A 17,356-nucleotide genomic window follows, 5' to 3' on the forward strand; every position below is an offset into this window, starting at 1 on the left:
GTGATTTTTTTACAAATCTGTGTCAACCTACATCCATATGTGGTTTGAAATCCTATTCAAATCACATTTCTGTAAATTTGTTTTAGTCTGACCACTCTGATCGGATTTCACATAGCTTTACCGCCTTAGTCACTTTTAACGCCACATAAACTTGTTAGACGTTGTAGGAGACTTGCAGAAAGTCATTGCGGAAACAAGGTCGTATTGTGAAGTAGGGCTGTCAAAATGGCTGAAAAAATAAATTTGAATTTTATACTTAAATATTACTAATATTAGAATTATGTTAGAATTTAACAGGCATAATTTCATTTAGATTGAAAAGCTTTTAGCAGGTCTCTTGAGGCCACAAGAGGGTGCAACGGGCACAATAGTAATGAATGGATTAAATAACTTGACTGGCTGTACAAAAAAAGTGCATAACATTTAAATTAATGTTTATAAATCAAATATAATTTTGTAAATTGCATAAACAATTATGAACAAAACGACATCATTTATTTATGCATAGTTTAATACAAAGAGCCGTACTGTTTGATGTTTAAAAACATGAAATGCAATGGAATAAAAAAAAAAAAAGTTGAACTTCTTTTAACTTTACATGGCTTTCTAAACATACAGAAAGCCAGCGAGACGCGAGTGCAAAGGTCATATATGTCCGTCTATCGTGTTAACATAGAAAGTAATGAAAAAGCAGCACAGAAAATGCGTTGTGTGAACGGCCTGGTTACGGTTTTAACGTAACCAAGATCTTTTCTGTTTCTGCAATGTTTTGAATGAACAACGCACGCAGCAGCGGTGCATCAAGTGGGTTCAACTGGACAGGCTAAGAAAAACTCTTACTTGATCATCGCATCTTGTGCGCCACTGATACGGCTGCCTGACACATCCTAAAATTCGAATGCGCCGTTTTTGTATTTGAATGTGGATTTTATTTTAAATTTGACAAATATTCGAAATTTCACCTTTAGTTTTTATCGAATTTTGCAAAACACAGGAGTGTTTTGTAACACTTGTCACAGGGTACAACTTTGTACCTTATTTACCCCTAAATGTTCATTGCAGTACTGTAGAGGTACATATTACTACTCTAAGGTACTAATATGTATCTTTTAGAGGTTGATAAGGTTGGCAAAGTTGTTCCTTTAAGTGTACTGCCTCAGTGACAAGCTGTTGTACCCCTAAAGGTTTTTTGCACATATTTTTCTGACAGTGTAAAGGCCGTTGGTGTATTTTGGTTGCAGTTTTCAGTTGTTTATTTTGTTTTCGCTTTACCCTCAGGCTACATTTGCCTTTCATTTGCAAAGTCACTATGAGTCATTCACCTGGTAGTATCAGGTCTTTCAGTTTCCCAAAGCATTCAGAGTACATGCAGTACCCGTTGGTAAACACACTGTAAATATACCGAGCAAATATACTAGAGAATCACAGGGAATAGACGTAATGCTGTCCATGGATGGGGACCTCCAGTAATCAGTCCATTGATCTACATCTGAAATCAGACAAGAGGGTGACATTCAAACCACAACAGATGCAATAGGTCAGAGAATTGTATATTGCCTGTTTGTCAGCCCGGGTTTCAAGAGGCTTAGTTAGGAATGGATAAAAAAGGAACCGAAGTGATTTTCTTTTTCATGAAGTTCGTTATCCTAAATGTTGGCTATTTAAAGGTGCAATGTGTACTATTTCTGAGGATCTATTGACAGAAATGCAATATAAGATCCATAACTATGTTTTCAGTAGTGTATAAAGACCTTACTTAATGAACCGTTATGTTTTTATTACCTTAGAATGAGTCATTTATATCTACATAACCACCGGCACCCCCCTTCTATGAAGGTCGACATATTGTGACGTCATGTCTCTACCGTAGCCGACAGCGAACAAACAGCGCTACAGAGCGTGTTTTGTCACTAACTTGAATGAGAAGCAGCAGAAAAAGACGTAGCAGAATACTCAGGTTGTCCCTGACTCTGCAAACGTGGAGAAAAACATGCTGTCTGAACGACGCCTCGGACATCGTAACGTTAGCTATTTCCCCTTACCTAGCTGCTTTGATGCTCTTATCCATAGCTCTTATCTTATACTAACTAGCATGGAAACAAGCTATGGTAAAGTCAGTGAATAAAAGACTAACACAATGATGAACAAGTAAAAATAACAATCGCAATAACGTGGTTTTACTGAATAATTAAGTAAATATAATTTAATATAAAATATAATAGAAAGAAACCTCATTGCTTGACTTGCTGACTCAGACGACGACTTCTTCCGATCCTACGTCGGCCACCGTAGCTTCTCCTTCGAGTTTGCAATTTGAGGGATAGGCCGTGAGTGACTGGCTGTTTGCAATTCGCAAACCTCACCACTAGATGCCGCTAAAAATTACACACTGCACCTTTAAATGTTGGCAATTAATATAGAATGTGCAGTCACATGTATGTGTTCATCACAGATCATCCAGGTTAGAGCTTTTCATTTTAAGGGAACAAATTCTTCTAACTTTCATAACATGAGTTACAGTCTTTTAATATGCTAAGGAAATATATCAGTCTAAAACTGCTTGATCTTTAGGAGCATTTCAGCTCTCTTGGAATGACGAATATAAGCAGAAGTATTTATGCTGTCATTTATTGATGTATTGATGCTTATGTTTATCTGCTGTCCCAGAACCTCACATACATCACTGCTAAATGCTACACTGCCCTTATTCCCAGAAAACATCTGGTACTAACACCCTTGATGTAATAGACAGTGTCCTAGTTTCTACTGAACCTCCACCAGTCCCTCAACAACTGAGCATTTACACCGTCATCCTGAGAAGAGTCCTTGATTTCCTCCCAGTGCTCGTCGTCGTCTTCACGATTTTCAATTTTCTTTGGAGTTCAGTGTCCATCAGTGAATGATATTTAGAAAAAGAAAGAGAAGACATTATTTGTCCTTGTTTCATTCTCCTCCTCCTTCTTTCTCCTCATCATTCTCCTCCTACTCCTCCTCCTCCTCCTCCTCATACTCATCATTCTCCTTCTTCTCAATATCTTTGTGGAGAAGGAGAAAAAGAAGAGACAGGCAGTAGAAGAACAAGGGTAATCTTCTGTATATCCTTGTGCTCATTCTCCCCTTTTTCTCCTCTTCCTTCTTTTTACCTTTTTCTCCTTCCACCTGCTTCTCCTTCTAATCGTCACCATCCTCCTCCTCCCCCTCCTACCCCTACTTTCTTCTCCTCTGCCTTGTCCTTCTCTTCCTTTTTCTTCTCCACCTCCTTCTCTTTTTTCTCCACCTCCTTGCCTTTGATCTCCATGTCCCCCTTTTTTCTTCAACTCGTTTTTATTTTCCTCCTCCTTCTCCTTGTCCTTCCTTTTCACCTCCTCCTTTTTCTCCACCTCCTTGCCTTTGGTCTCTACCTCCCCCTTTTTTCTCCAACTCTACTTTCTTCTCCTCCTCCTTCTCCTCCTTCCCCACCACCTTTGCCGTCTCCTCCTCCTTCTCCATATTCACTTTCTCCTCCTCCTTGTCCTTCTCCACCTCCCCTTTTTCTCCTCTTCCATCCTCATTCCTCCCCTGCTTCTTTTTACCTTTTTCTCCTTCCACCTGCTTCTTCTAATCATCCCCGTCCTTTCTTTCTCCTCCTCCTCATCCTTGTCCTTCTTCCCCACCTCCTTTTTCTCCTCCTTCTCCATGTTCTCCTCCTTTTTCTTCTGTTCCTCTTTGTCCTTATTCTCCACCTCTTTCTTTTCTCCTCCTCCTTCTTTACCCCCTTCTCTTTTTTCTTCTCCTCCTCCTCCTCCTTCTCCATCTTCTCCTCCTTTTCTTCTGCTCCTCTTTGTCATTATTCTCCACCTCCTTCTTTTCTCATCCTCCTTCTTTACCACCCCCTTCGCCTTTTTCTCCTCTTCCTCCTTCTCCATCTTCTCCTCCTTTTTCTTCTGCTCTTCTTTGTCCTTATTCTCCACCTCCTCCTTTTCTCCTCCTCCTTCTTTACCATCCCCTTCTCCCTTTTCTACTCATCCTCCTCATCTTTTGTCTCCATCTTACCCTCCTTTTCACCTCCTCCTTTATCTTGTCCTCCTCCTTGTCCTTCTTCTCCACCTTCTTCTCTATTTTCTCCTCTTCTTCCTTTTTCCTCTCCTCCTTCTCCTTTTCCACCTCTTTCTCCTCCTCCTGCTCCTTGTCCTTTGCCTCCTTCTTCCCCTCCTTTTTCTTTTTCTCCTACCCTTCCTCCTCCTCATTCTTTTTCTCATTCTCCTCTTCTTCTTTGTCCTTGTCCTTCACATCCTTCTCCTTCCTCTGCTTCTCCATCTCCTTCTGAGTTGGCTGCATCACTCTCTCTCTTCTCTCTACTGATAGTCAGTGTGGTGTGTGTTCTGGTGCGCTCTGGCCATCAGTGTATCATAGAGGTGGATGCTGCGCATTGGTGGATAAGGAGACTTTCCTCAAGTGTTATGCGAGGAGTGGCAAAAATGTTCTGTAAATGTAATGAATTACTCACATGAATTATTATTTCTGTTTTTTTCAGGTTCAGAGTATCATTCGTTCTCAGACCAGTATGGGCATGAGACACCGAGATCGCTCCACCACAGGAAACACTCTGAAAACAGGAGGCTGCAGTTCAGCTCTCACCACATACTTTTTTGGGGCTGACCTGAAGGGCAAACTCACTATCGGCAGTTTCCTGGAGTTCCAGAGGAAATTACAGCACGATGTGCTTAAACTCGAGGTATGGCACAGAATTCGAGGAAGAAGTGCAGATTACATATGAGAGATGACAGGGAAATAAATTGAATTTGAAAGTTGTCAGCCAATGTCACAGATGGAAGCTTAGACTCCTGCATAAGTTACAGAAAGAAAGAAAGAAAGAACGATAGAAAGAAAGAACGATAGAAAGAAAGAAAACAATACTCACAAGATACCCAAAGGTAGTGATAAAAAAATCTAGATAAAAAATATATATTTCACTTAAATCTGACTTATTTATAACATATTTTCATTATATGAGTCATCTGCCACCCTGCTCTTTACATATTGGTCAATGGAAAAACCAGGTCAACCACTCTTAGAGTAAACTATACTACCATGGTAGATGTCCAAAAAAAACTAGCTTGATAAAATAAATAAAAAGACGACTTGTAATGTAGGAGTCAGTGAGGGCTTGAGAGCAGTTGGCAGCAGTGTGGCGTGAGTGACACTGAATGTGATGTAACCTCCTTAGGGTCTGACAGAGTGTCAGTGTGTCAGGCAGCCTCTGTCACAGACACCTTTAGATCTCTCTCTCTCTCTCTCTCTCTCTCTCTCTCTCTCTCTCTCTCTCTCTCTCTCTCTCTCTCTCTCTCTCTCTCTCTCTCTCTCTCTCTCTCTCTCTCTCTCTCTCTCTCTCTCTCTCTCTCTCTCTCTCTCTCTCTCTCTCTCTCTCTCTCTCTCTCTCTCTCTCTCTCGTTATCTGGTCTTTGAGATGTGCTGAGGCTGCAGCTCTCTGTTCTGCTCTCTATGTTAACAGCTCCCACCCACAGGGCAGCCTCACCTCAGTGGACTGAGCATTTAAATCCAAGATTACAGAAAGCAGAGATGAGACTTTTCTATCTCACAGTCCTGACAATAACTAATAATGAAGTGAAAAGTCGTTTTGTTATGTGTGCCTTTTAAAGAAATATTTAGCAGCTGTTCTTTTTTTCATGCATGTTGAAATGGGAGCCGATCCAGTGTTGGAAAGTTATATTTCTTATGTTTTCTAACGAGTGTTCACTGTTATCAGTTGTAGAAACTGATAGCAGCATGTTCACATTCATGATGGTTGTGTAGATAATAGCCGAACTTTTATTTAAATTAATGTAATGGTCAAACCCTATTGCATTCCAACCAGAGAGAGCTGTTGAACTTTTGCTGTCAGCTACTCTAAATCCTCCGACTCGTGACCTGGCACAGCTGTGCCCACGCTTAAGTATTCAGCCGAACATGAATTGTAAATGATATTGACTAGCTGAACACAAGATTCCCTTCTGAAGCCATTACTCAGCATACCCCCTGTGTGTGTGTGTGTGTGTGTGTGTGTGTGTGTGTGTGTGTGTGTGTGTGTGTGTGTGTGTGTGTGTGTGTGTGTGTGTAGTTTGAGAGGAATGATCCGGTGGACGGAAGGATCACAGAGAAGCAGTTTGGAGGGATGCTGCTGGCCTACAGTGGAGTTCAGTCTCGCAAACTCAAACTGATGCAGAAGAACCTCAAACGAATGTTCAAGGATGCTCAGGTGGGCGAGACGCCAGTCTGAAAAAGTTGTGTGTGTTTGTGAAGTGTCACTGTAAGAAGAGCAGAGTGAGTCCTCATTCTCTCCTTCACCTGTCAATGTGTGAGTGCCTATGTCTGCGATATTTTCTCTTCTTTTTCCCATTCTCTCTTTTTAAAATATGCGGGCATCCTAACCTGGTATGATGTGACAACTTTTGAGAGTCAAGTCATTTCTCTGTCCCTGCTGAGAGAAGAAAGAATTGACAAAATTACAGCCAATTTAAAATTATTTGGTCAAAAATACTGTAATATTGTGAAATATTATTACAATTTAAAATAACTGTTTATTATTTGAATATATTTTTTAAATGTAATTTATTTCTGAGATTACAAAGCTGAATTTTCAGCATATTTACTCCAGTCTTCAGTGTCACATGATCTTCAGAAATCATTCCAATATACTAATAAGATGTTGTGTTATTGTGCTGCTTAGTATTTTTGTGGGAACTTGGAAGGTTCAGGATTCTTTGATGATTTCAATATAAAGTCTTAACTCATTTTTTAAAATCAATTTAATGCATCCTTGCTGAAAGTATGAATCTCTCTCAAAAAACAATTCTCTGAATTTTTTTTATATATATATATATTTGTCCAGTTTAAAGCACAGCCACTACAAACACATTCAGACAGACATGTCTGGGCGTTGCGTCATCTTTTGTGATGTTTTTTGAACGTCCTGCCATGGTGTTGTGTTTTTAACACAGCTTTTAAAGTGAAAAATAACTTGTCTAATTCTAGTAACATTTAAAAACATACTTCCAGACCCCTGTATGCCGTTCCTTTTCTGTCCAGCTGGTCACATCACTGCCCCCTTAAAAGTGTAAAAAAAAAGTCTGAATTGCGAGATATAAACTTGCCATTAAACAAGGTAACTGTGACTTTTTATCTCATAATTCAGACTTAATTGCCTGCAATTGCGAGCTTATAATTTTCTCAGGATTCTAAGATAAAAAGTCGCAATGACCTTTTTCATTTTTTATTCCATGGGGAAACTTCCATAGTTTGGTGTTGGAAAAATTACAGAATGTTTTATAGTACTTTTTTTAATAGTAGACAACGACCTCCCCACCATTTCAAGGCTCAAGTAAAGTTTGATTCCTCATTATATGATATGAATATGCATCAGAGGTCGTAGCCTTTTTGACCTGAAGTGCCGTTTTAATTTTCTTATGCCCCAGGGTTAATTTAGATTTTTTCTTGTTAATCAATGTCTTTAATGTTCACAGAGGTAAATGGATCAGTCACATGGATAATTTGATATAATTAACCCCATAGACGGATTTTTAGCTGTTTTAGTTGAATACTTGGTAAAGCGAGTAAGAATGCGTTGGGATACAGTTTAAATGCATCATCATACTCTGAAATGTTGGCCTGTCTTCAGTATGATTGTTGTTTCGCCAGGCACGTACATTATCATGAGAGCACTTCGGCACGCTGGAATATGAAGAGCTTTCTCTCCGTAGAGCTGTTTTATGTTTATGTGTCGCTCAAATGCTCTCATTTTGTCATTTTATGCTCTTATTAAAAGGATATTAAAACAATATGTACAGGCTCTGTGCTCATTGCAAACACAGCATGTTTTCCTCAGCTCTATTTGAGAGAGCTAATGTCATTTCACTTTCATTTCACTCTCTCAATGGTCTTTACTAACTGAGCTGTATGACCAGATTTGTCATAAAAGAATTCAATGTAATGAATTACTTTAGTCGTGGGAGTCATTTCGGCATTCTCTATTTCTCTCTCGCACACAGGGCATCACGTTTGAGGAAGTGGAGAACTTCTTTACCTTCCTGAAGAACGTCAATGATGTCGACACTGCATTGAGTTTCTACCACATGGCGGGCGCCTCTATAGATAAAGGTACAAACATATACACACACACACACACACACACACACACAAATACATGATCCCTCAGGCAATTCCTCGTAATCCTTTAGTTTGGAAGCGGACAGAAGTTGACTGAAGCAATCAAATGCAGCTTCAGATTTCCAGAGGGTCAGTCTGTGGTCATGTTGCTGACTCTGAGTCTACTACAAGACTATTTTGCAATGCAAAAATTCCCATTTGTAATTTCCATATTGCATCAGCTCATCCCGGTCTCCTCCCTCTCGCTCATTCCTACCATTAGCAGAGCCACTCAGCCAGATGTGTCCCATTTCACTGCAGCTGGTGCTCTTCCTTTAATAATCTTCTCTCTCACCAACTCTTCAACTCTTCACATGCACACATTACCTGGATTTCCAGGCAATCCAAAAAAGTCTCTAAAGTATCATTAGTCTTTCTATTTAACTGTACTCACTAGCTGTTTCATCCACCTATTTTTATGCACAGATACTGCATAAAAAAATGCTGGATGGAAACGCCAAGATGTGCGTAAATTCTGAAAATGAGCATAAAACATATGCGCTCAACTGAGTCGGGTAAATTGTATATCCAGTAAGGAAACATATGCATAAACTACCATGGAAACACATTTACTTGATGCGCATCAAAAAAGACACGTGACTGCGATGGGATTGAATAACTGGACTAACCAGCATCTGAAAAGCTGTTTTGGTTGTTCTGAAATGCCAAAGTGGTTCTGTATAATTACCCCCCAGAACTGTCTTACAAAACTTTCCAAACACCAGGCATTCGCCTCAGAAGATAACATGACCATGTTTATTGTGTTTCGTCTGCGCGCTCTGAGTAGTAATATATTTATACGAAAATTATTATAAACAGTGGCTTCTACTGCATCAACTTCAATTTTTCTTAGAGATATTTATCGCCAATTTATCAGGAATTGGCGATTTTGTCTTTTCCAATTTTTTTAAGATGTATTTTTGGTGTTTTTTTGCCTTTATTGAGATAGGAAAGTATAGAGTGGGAAGGAGACGTGGGACGGGATCAGGAAAGGTCCACGAGCCGGGATTGGAACTCGGGTTGCCAGAAGCACAAACAGCGCTATATGTCGGGGCGCTACCCACGAGGCTATCGGCACCGACTTTTCCATTTATAATTTGAGTGTTACATCTACATATCAAGATCCAACCAGCAACCATAGAACCAATTCTTTTTTGATAATCTGTTACACTTGACTGTACATCAGATGTACAGCCAAGTGTAACAGATTATCAAAAAAGAATTGGTTCTATGGTTCACAATATGGACGAAAAGATCTGTTGTAAATTCCGTTTCATCACAATATTAAATCCTTATCTGACAAAATTTTAATTTAAAATCTTTTTAAACCATTTCTTTAAGCTTGAGCAATAGTGATGCTGGCCTTAGAGTAGTCTCAGCCTCAGACGTCTCGGACCGTTGGCTGAACGTCTGATCCATACGGCTTTTCTGGAAACACTTCAGGAGTTTCAAAGTTGGCATCTGATATCTTGAATTCTACCGGATGTCCAGGAGACGTGTGTGTTGCGTTCTTTATTGGTCCGCCTGGAAACAAATGCTGTGACGCTCAAACCCCCTCGTTGAAGAAGAACGCCATCGTAATTACAACTGTGACAATGAGCGCTTACAAGGATCAACTAAACACTGGATTTTCAAAAGTATGTGAAATTCGTGGCTCCATTGTTGCAGTAAACTTGCACAAAGTTCTTGGTTCATCGGCTTTACATTTTCACGCCTCTAAACATGTCGCGGAACAAAGCGAACTGTGATTGGTTACGTTACATGTCAGTCAAGTGTGAAAAGTGAGCGGTGCACACTGGAATGGAGGCAGATCTGAATGTGATGTGGGTTAACTGCTGCATGACCTTGCATACTTCACCAGAGAGAAGTCAGTTAAATCACAGAGTCATGTCATCTTCAGAATGGCTCTTTTCTCTTCTGTATTTTGATGTCAAGGCTGTGTCTGGAAGACTGGTTACTGTTAGCCTGACTCTGATGGATGTCTTTTTCCTTGTCTAGTTCAAACTTCAAACTTCCTGGTCCTGGGTCAACTAATGTCCTTCTCTTATGTTCCAAGCAGGCCATTTTCTCACTCTTCCACTAGGATGTGCAAAAAACACATTCATAATTATGAACAGAATTGTTTATTAAAGGCACACTATGCAAGATTTGTACCTTAATATAACAGCTTCGAAGTCATTTCGATGGTAAACAAACTCGTAGTAGGGTGAATCATCCCAATAACAAAAACCAGCAATGCAAGTTTGAGAGGTGGCGCCCCGCCAAATCTCGCGAGAATCAAGACTTGCTTTACGGCACGACGTCACATACATCAACAACATATGAAGCAGCCTCTATGGAAGACACTAGCACGCATTTCAGACGTGAATCATGGCAGAGTCGACGAAGAAAACGAAGAAAGCGCGGTTGGAAGAGTGCAGAGACGGCTCTGCGTGATGGTGTTTACGACAGTAACGTTAAATACAAGTACTCCACAGCGCCTCTAGGGGTCGCTGTTTGAGAAAACGGAAACTGCATAGTGTGCCTTTAATAGTAGGTTGTCTGTTTGATTAGTTGACTAGTCCACGTCTTCAACAGGCAAAAAAAAATCACATTTAGGTGTGTTAAAGCAGTTAGTTACCTGCAAAGGTAGCATTTGGCAAGTTTTTAATCTAATATTTATATTATATTCATTATTTATTTAATGAAAATATTTTTTTATTATTTAGCCCCTGGTGGTAGATTGTGTAAATGACATGCTCTGGATGCTTGTTATTCATGTTTATACCAGTGATGGTCGTCTCTAGATGTATACTGGGCTTTGATGATGATTTAATATTTTTTGGTTGAAAAATTACACAACTTTGTTCCTAAACTTAGTAAGCAGACTTGCTCTTCTACCTTTTTATTCTAATTCAATTGGAAACTCATAAATAACTGATTTGGTATATTCTGAACAGGTAACGTGTAAGTGCATGAAAAACAATACAGGAAATTCAATACAAGAAACACTAAAGGAATGACATAACACTCAAAAATGTACTTGGTACACAGTCCAATTTAATCAGTGTTATTTTAGTTTGTTATATTGTTTACATACTGTTATGGTATGTATTCATATTTTAAATTAGCTTTTATTTTTATATTTTCTAAATAAATTTGTTTTTTATCATTTTTAACTATTTCTATTAAGCTTTAGTTTTTTTATTATTATTATCATTTTAGTACTTCAACTTGTTTTATTTAATTTATTTCAGAATTTAAAATTTTCGTTTAAGTTTTAAATGTTATATTTTTCTATTTTATACATTGTTTATTTAATGAAAATTATACATGTTACCGGCAAAGTGTGAGATATAGAATGCCTAGGCAATGTGTAGAATGCCTGATGGTTTTTGGCAAAAATACATTACCTAATTCTATACATTACCTAGGCATTCTATAGAATGCCGGATTACACACTTTGCCGGTAACATATATAATATATATTTTCCCATCGTTCTTGGTATTGAATGAATTATATATGATAGATATCTATATATAGATGATGTCTTAGAATGTTTATATCTAAAATTGCTAATTTAACTTTGTCAAATATCAAAATTGGAATGTCGCATAAAACATTTGCGAATAAAGCAGCGTTTCCATCTCATGTGTTCAAGAGAACAAAATGGTCACTTCCTTAGAAATTGGCACAAAATCTCTGTAATAAAAATGGAAGTTGCTGCAATCAGGGAAGCCACTGTGGCTCTTTTATCCTACATCATAAATGACTTGCATTTCAGATGCCTTAAAATGCTGCTTATGAAGGCAGCTCAGGTTTTGGAAGAGAGCTCAAATGTCCCTGCATCCTGACAGATATCAGTGAAATATGTGTCGTGAGAAATCACTCCTGTCTCAGTGACAGCGCTAGACTCTGTCAACAGCAAAAAGCAAAGGTCAAAAAGGCTTGAATAAGAAACACTGTCTGTCAGTCATTTTGCAAACTCATATTGGCTGATGTCTTTGGAGGATGGGTGGAGTTTTTTTTAATTTCATTAATTTTGTAATTCTTGACAGTCTTAAAACAGTAATTCTTGACGATCTTAGTAATTATCATTATGATGTGAGTAAATAATGACATGATTCATCTGATAATCTTCCCCTCCTCCTCAATCTCTAAATGACGTTAATTAGGGGTGGACACACCTCCAGTTCACCCTCCTCTTCTGTTTCTATCCATCTTTTTCTTTTCCTATTTGGTGAGATGTCCTCAGCAGGGAATGAGTGTCCAGTATTGATCGAGACACCAGTAATCAAGCTCAGACACACAGTTCTGTCTTCATTCATCCCTGTTCTCTCACTCTCTCTTCAGCCACCATGAAGCAGGTAGCCCGCACTGTGGCCAAGGTGGAGCTGTCCGACCATGTGTGTGACGTGGTGTTTGCACTGTTCGACTGTGACGGTGAGTGTGTGTGTGTGTTAATCAGGTTCCTCTATCATTTCTTGAGACTGAGGGCGAGTACTAGTTCCTTCTTTACTGATATACTATAAAATGCTAGTAATAACCATAGACTGTGAAAAATATGGACAAAGCGCCTGTGACGTCACCCATAGACTTTCTGAAGAACGGTTTTGAAGCCGTTTATGGGGGGTATGGGCAGCGCCATCTTGGGAAATCTTGGGAAATCCTAACCCCGCCCACCTTCTGACGCAGCGCGCGTCACTCAGCTCGCTCTGCTACTCCGGTTATCTCTGTGTATATTTTAGGCAATGAAATATGTTATAAAACACCTTACTAACTCTTTTCGTTTTCATTTAAAGAAATCTTAAACATTATAGCCACACAAATGTGGTTCAGGCAACGCGTATTGATTATATTCACTGCATATAACGTTTGCCTATTTATAAAAAAAACTAAATATAAAACACAACCCTGCCTCTTTTCGTTTTAAATATAATATAAAAATATTAAACATTTTAATATGGTCCAGGCAATATGTGCATTTGTACTAAACAAAAGATTTTGCAGTAAACAACATTACAGATCATCTTCGTTGTATTAAAATTAAAAATGACAAAACTCAACCCAGTCTCTTTTTGTTAAATTTCAGTTTTATCAATATTAGCCATTATAAAAGTATAAGTAAAAGGTACAAGAAGCTATACAAATAAAGCAAAAAATTCAGTAAAACATATTAAGTCAGTGCTCTAGTCTAACCATACAACGGTAAAGTTAAATAGCTTATAAAGTTATGAAACTTCCCCACAGCCAAAACGATTGGCCAGGGAACAAATTATAGATTCACGAGACCAAAAATCGCCCGTTAGATATACACAAGACGAATTATATCTCATGTTTAACCACTACAGAGACGCCAGAGTCAGCGGCAAACATCAGAACGACTAGCCGAGGAAAGGCTGTTCCAGGCGGGGTACATGAGCGCCGAGCGCCCGGTCATCGCCTGGATCTCGCAACTGGATATATACCTCAACTGCGTATATTCTAACGCACATAACTATAGAACCCATTCTAAATGTGCATGTGAACGTTTCTCACAGGTTCGCGTTTAAAGTCTGTGTAGAGGGAATGGTGTTGTCTTAGCGGCCCCTAATTTAATAACAAATGATCGTTGCGACGGAAGCAAATCAATCAAAACTAACTTTAGATGGAAAATAACTTAACTCGGCTATAAAGCCAAAACAATCTCTGTTACCTTAAATTATACGCTTATCTCTGTAAAGCTGCTTTGAAACAACCTACATTGTTAAAAGCGCTATATAAATGAAGATGACTTGACTTGACTTGGATACAATTTTCATAAATCTTTAAATAAACCACAGATTTGAGCTATTACATTCTCGCCTGAAAAACTCTTAAAGCTACATTTCATGATACAGAAACAGTAGTATTATATTTCAACTGTGTTAAAAAATGGCGCTTCTTATGTTGTCATTCTCCTTGGCGCAGCCTAAGCTGTCAATCAAGCTGTCAATCAAAGTTAACCACGCCCTTATTTGTCATACATTTTATATCTAAATACGATCTAAACTAACGAGTTAGAAAAAAAAATCACCCCCCTCACAGTTGTCAGGCACTCGGAAGCTATCGAAAAATACAATAAAAGTCCATGGGACCAACCTGTAAAAACATGAATTTATGCTGTGAAAACGGACATTTTAACATAGGGTTCTATGGACATTTGCTCCCTTTTGGGACCTCCCTCTAGCGGATTTTCGATGTATTGCAGTTTTTCGCACTTCCGGGTAGGCTTCATTTTTCAGATTAGAATGTTGTCGCTTGGTAATAACATCACACTATGTTTAATCACCTCAGTATTATTAAAACAAAATACATTATTTAATCTTCAATATTTAAAATATTACAATCATATCAGTGTGTTTTGATTTTCAATTTCAGTGGGGGGGTGGGGTTGTCTGTTTGATTTTTTTTTTTTTTTTCATGCTTTCATTTTGTTTCATTTGTTTTTTGTTTTGCTTTGTTTGGTTTTGTGTTTTGATATGTTTTGTGTTTTGCTTTTGTTTTGTGTTTTCATTTTGTTTGTTTTGTTGTGTTTTGCTTTTGTTTTGTTGTGTTTTGCTTTTGTGATTGGTTTTCACTTTATTTTTGATGTTTTGTTAAACAGAATATACTGATACGGACAGATTACAAAAATAAATGAGTTTTCATTGATACTTTAATGCATATTTATATAGTTTTAGATTTTGCTAACTCATTTTTATTTTTATATTTTTTGGTTTTTATTTGTCTTTAACCATGAAATATTTCCAATGTGGACCACTCTGTGTTTCTTTGTGTAGTGGTATTTATGCAACAAATGTTGTAAATGAGTTTTACAGTATCATATTTTAGTATGGGAGTATCTGAACAATGTATGTGCTCAGCATCGGACCCGCTGAATCAGTACTTTTGAATTGTGCTGAGGGTTGAGAAGCATATGGAGTTGGGTGGCACTGACGGTGATAATTACCCATCATATTTCTCTCTCACACTCTATTTCATTTGCACTTTTTTTAGGAAATGGGGAGCTGAGTAATAAGGAGTTTATTGCCATCATGAAACAGCGGCTGATGCGTGGGCTGGAGAAGCCCAAGGATATGGGTTTCACCCGGCTGGTGCGCGCCATGTGGAAGTGTGCCCAGGATACTGCCTGGGACTTTGCCATGCCGAAACAGCAGTAACGTCCCCTCATGTCACACTCCACATGGGGTTTAATTAATCATTAAAGGATCAACTACTTTGGAAGGCACATCTGATAACAAGCATGCTAGTAGTGCTCGTGCATTCAGCCCTTCTGTGCCCACCTTCAACTCAACGTCCAGACAGAGCTTGCTATCTTCTATTTATATCTTGCTGTTTGCAAGTTTTGGAGTTGGATGCACAATTCTACATACACTAGAATGTAACTATGGCATGTAAAAACAACAGTGAGAGGTCAGCCTCGAGTGCCATGAGTTCCTATCTGAAATGAATGTTGGGACTTACTCAGATAATTCATATGATATATTTCAACTTTGATTTTTAAAACATTCATCGTCACTTCTTAAGCAATAAGCTCCCTATTTTGCACTCCTGTTCTCAAAGGTCCCTGTGTCCCAGTCTCCACTTCAGAACTGAATTATTGGCATCCAAGCAATTTCCATTGTACTATAAACCGCATTATTTTGAAAATCTCATTGTTAAATGACTTTATAAGAGAGATGCTGAAAGAATGATACTATTAAAACATTTTGCAGTACTTAATTTATGGTGCATTTATGTGTGTTATTTAATAATATAAGTGGGTTTGAGGATGCTTAATGGCTTAAATTCTTCCAACCAAAAATAGTGTCTTGCGTACACTAATAAATACTTGGACACACAAAATAGTTTTTTACAAGATCACCCCAATGTTCACTAAACACTTTATTCAAGATAATTATATAGTTGATAGATATATTAATTATACTTCATTAAAGGATTAGTTCACTTCAAAATGAAAATTCTGTCATCATTTTATTATTTCAAACCTGTATGAATTTCTTTCTTCTGCTGAACATAAAAGAAGATAGTTTGAAGAATGACGGTAACCAGACTTCCATAGTATTTTTTTCCCATCAACTTTCAGGTTACCAACATTCATCAAACTATCTTCTTTTCAATTTTCATTTTGAAGTGAACTATTTATTCCTTTACCTGTAGGCTTATGTAGGCTAACTTATTAATATAGCATGTATGCTAACATATGTGTTAATCAGCATTTTACAATGACTTTGAATGCGACTCATCCAATCAAAACTTGTGTTCAAATAAACCATGTAATTAGAGGAAAAAATTATAAATAAAACTGCCTAATGTTACCGTATAAAATGTCGACCCAGGACGAGGTATAGGACTGTGAAGCTTTGGTGGTGTTATGGACGGGGTGTTTTTTTTTTTTTTTTTTTAAGCAGAGGGTCTGTTCTTTATTTTGATATATTGCATGTTCAGATACTCATACAACAAAATATTCTGGGGGCCATGAAACTTTGGGGCGCTGGCTAGCAAATTCTTTCAAAAGTGCTGGCAGGGAAAGAGTTAAATATATAGCCTATATATATATATATTTGCTACCGGATATATTTTGCGTTCAAAGACTAATGGGAAAATATTCCATCGTTAGATCCTGATGCAGACCATGAAATTATTTAAAAAAATGCATATTTTTTTATTAATGAATAGAAACCATGATTCAAGAAGACACTTAGAGGTGAAAGTGGGGTGTGTGTGGTTTTAAGCATTATATTATTTAATTTCTCATTGCTGAAGTATGAGCAGTGTTTTAGACACCCTCTCCAGGGCAGCATTAAATTTATCAGAGGTGAATCAGCATTTACAGCTCCTCTCTGAGCTAATGTAAGGACATACCCATGAGCCTCTTTCATCAGCACACATTAAAGTCACCATCTGTCATAGATCTCTGATAAACTTATTAAACTTACAGCAGAGCTAGTGAGAGAGAGATGTGGGGTTGTCTCTTGTTTTTCCTGTTGTGTTAATGCAGTATTCTGCAGATGTGTCCGCCAACTCTCACACTTCATTCATGAAGAGGAAGAGGTTAGGGAAGTGTTTCAAAAAATAGCAGCAAAATGTCTACATAACTAACAATCAGCTTAAGTTTAAGCCTTTGTTCTTACGCAGAACCAGTTGCATAAACTGTTAAGATAAAAAAAAATA

At 38.1% G+C, this 17,356-nt stretch overlaps 1 protein-coding gene across 4 annotated transcripts in view; it reads left to right on the top strand.

Moving 5' to 3' along the window:
- Positions 1-15,907, top strand: part of micu1 (mitochondrial calcium uptake 1) — a 99,861-nt gene extending 83,954 nt beyond the window's left edge. For all 4 annotated transcript variants that reach the window (XM_081350617.1, XM_081350615.1, XM_081350614.1 and 1 more), the window contains 5 exons: positions 4,514-4,714; positions 6,098-6,235; positions 8,025-8,133; positions 12,515-12,604; positions 15,179-15,907. In XM_081350617.1, the coding sequence (XP_081206743.1) occupies positions 4,514-4,714; positions 6,098-6,235; positions 8,025-8,133; positions 12,515-12,604; positions 15,179-15,342 (702 nt within the window). In that variant the 3' untranslated portion in view covers positions 15,343-15,907. The remainder of the gene's footprint in view (positions 1-4,513; positions 4,715-6,097; positions 6,236-8,024; positions 8,134-12,514; positions 12,605-15,178) is intronic.
- The last annotated feature ends 1,449 nt before the right edge of the window (positions 15,908-17,356 follow it).

Source organism: Scardinius erythrophthalmus (assembly GCF_964197995.2).
Source record: "Scardinius erythrophthalmus genome assembly, chromosome: 21".
Lineage (NCBI taxonomy): Eukaryota > Metazoa > Chordata > Actinopteri > Cypriniformes > Leuciscidae > Scardinius > Scardinius erythrophthalmus.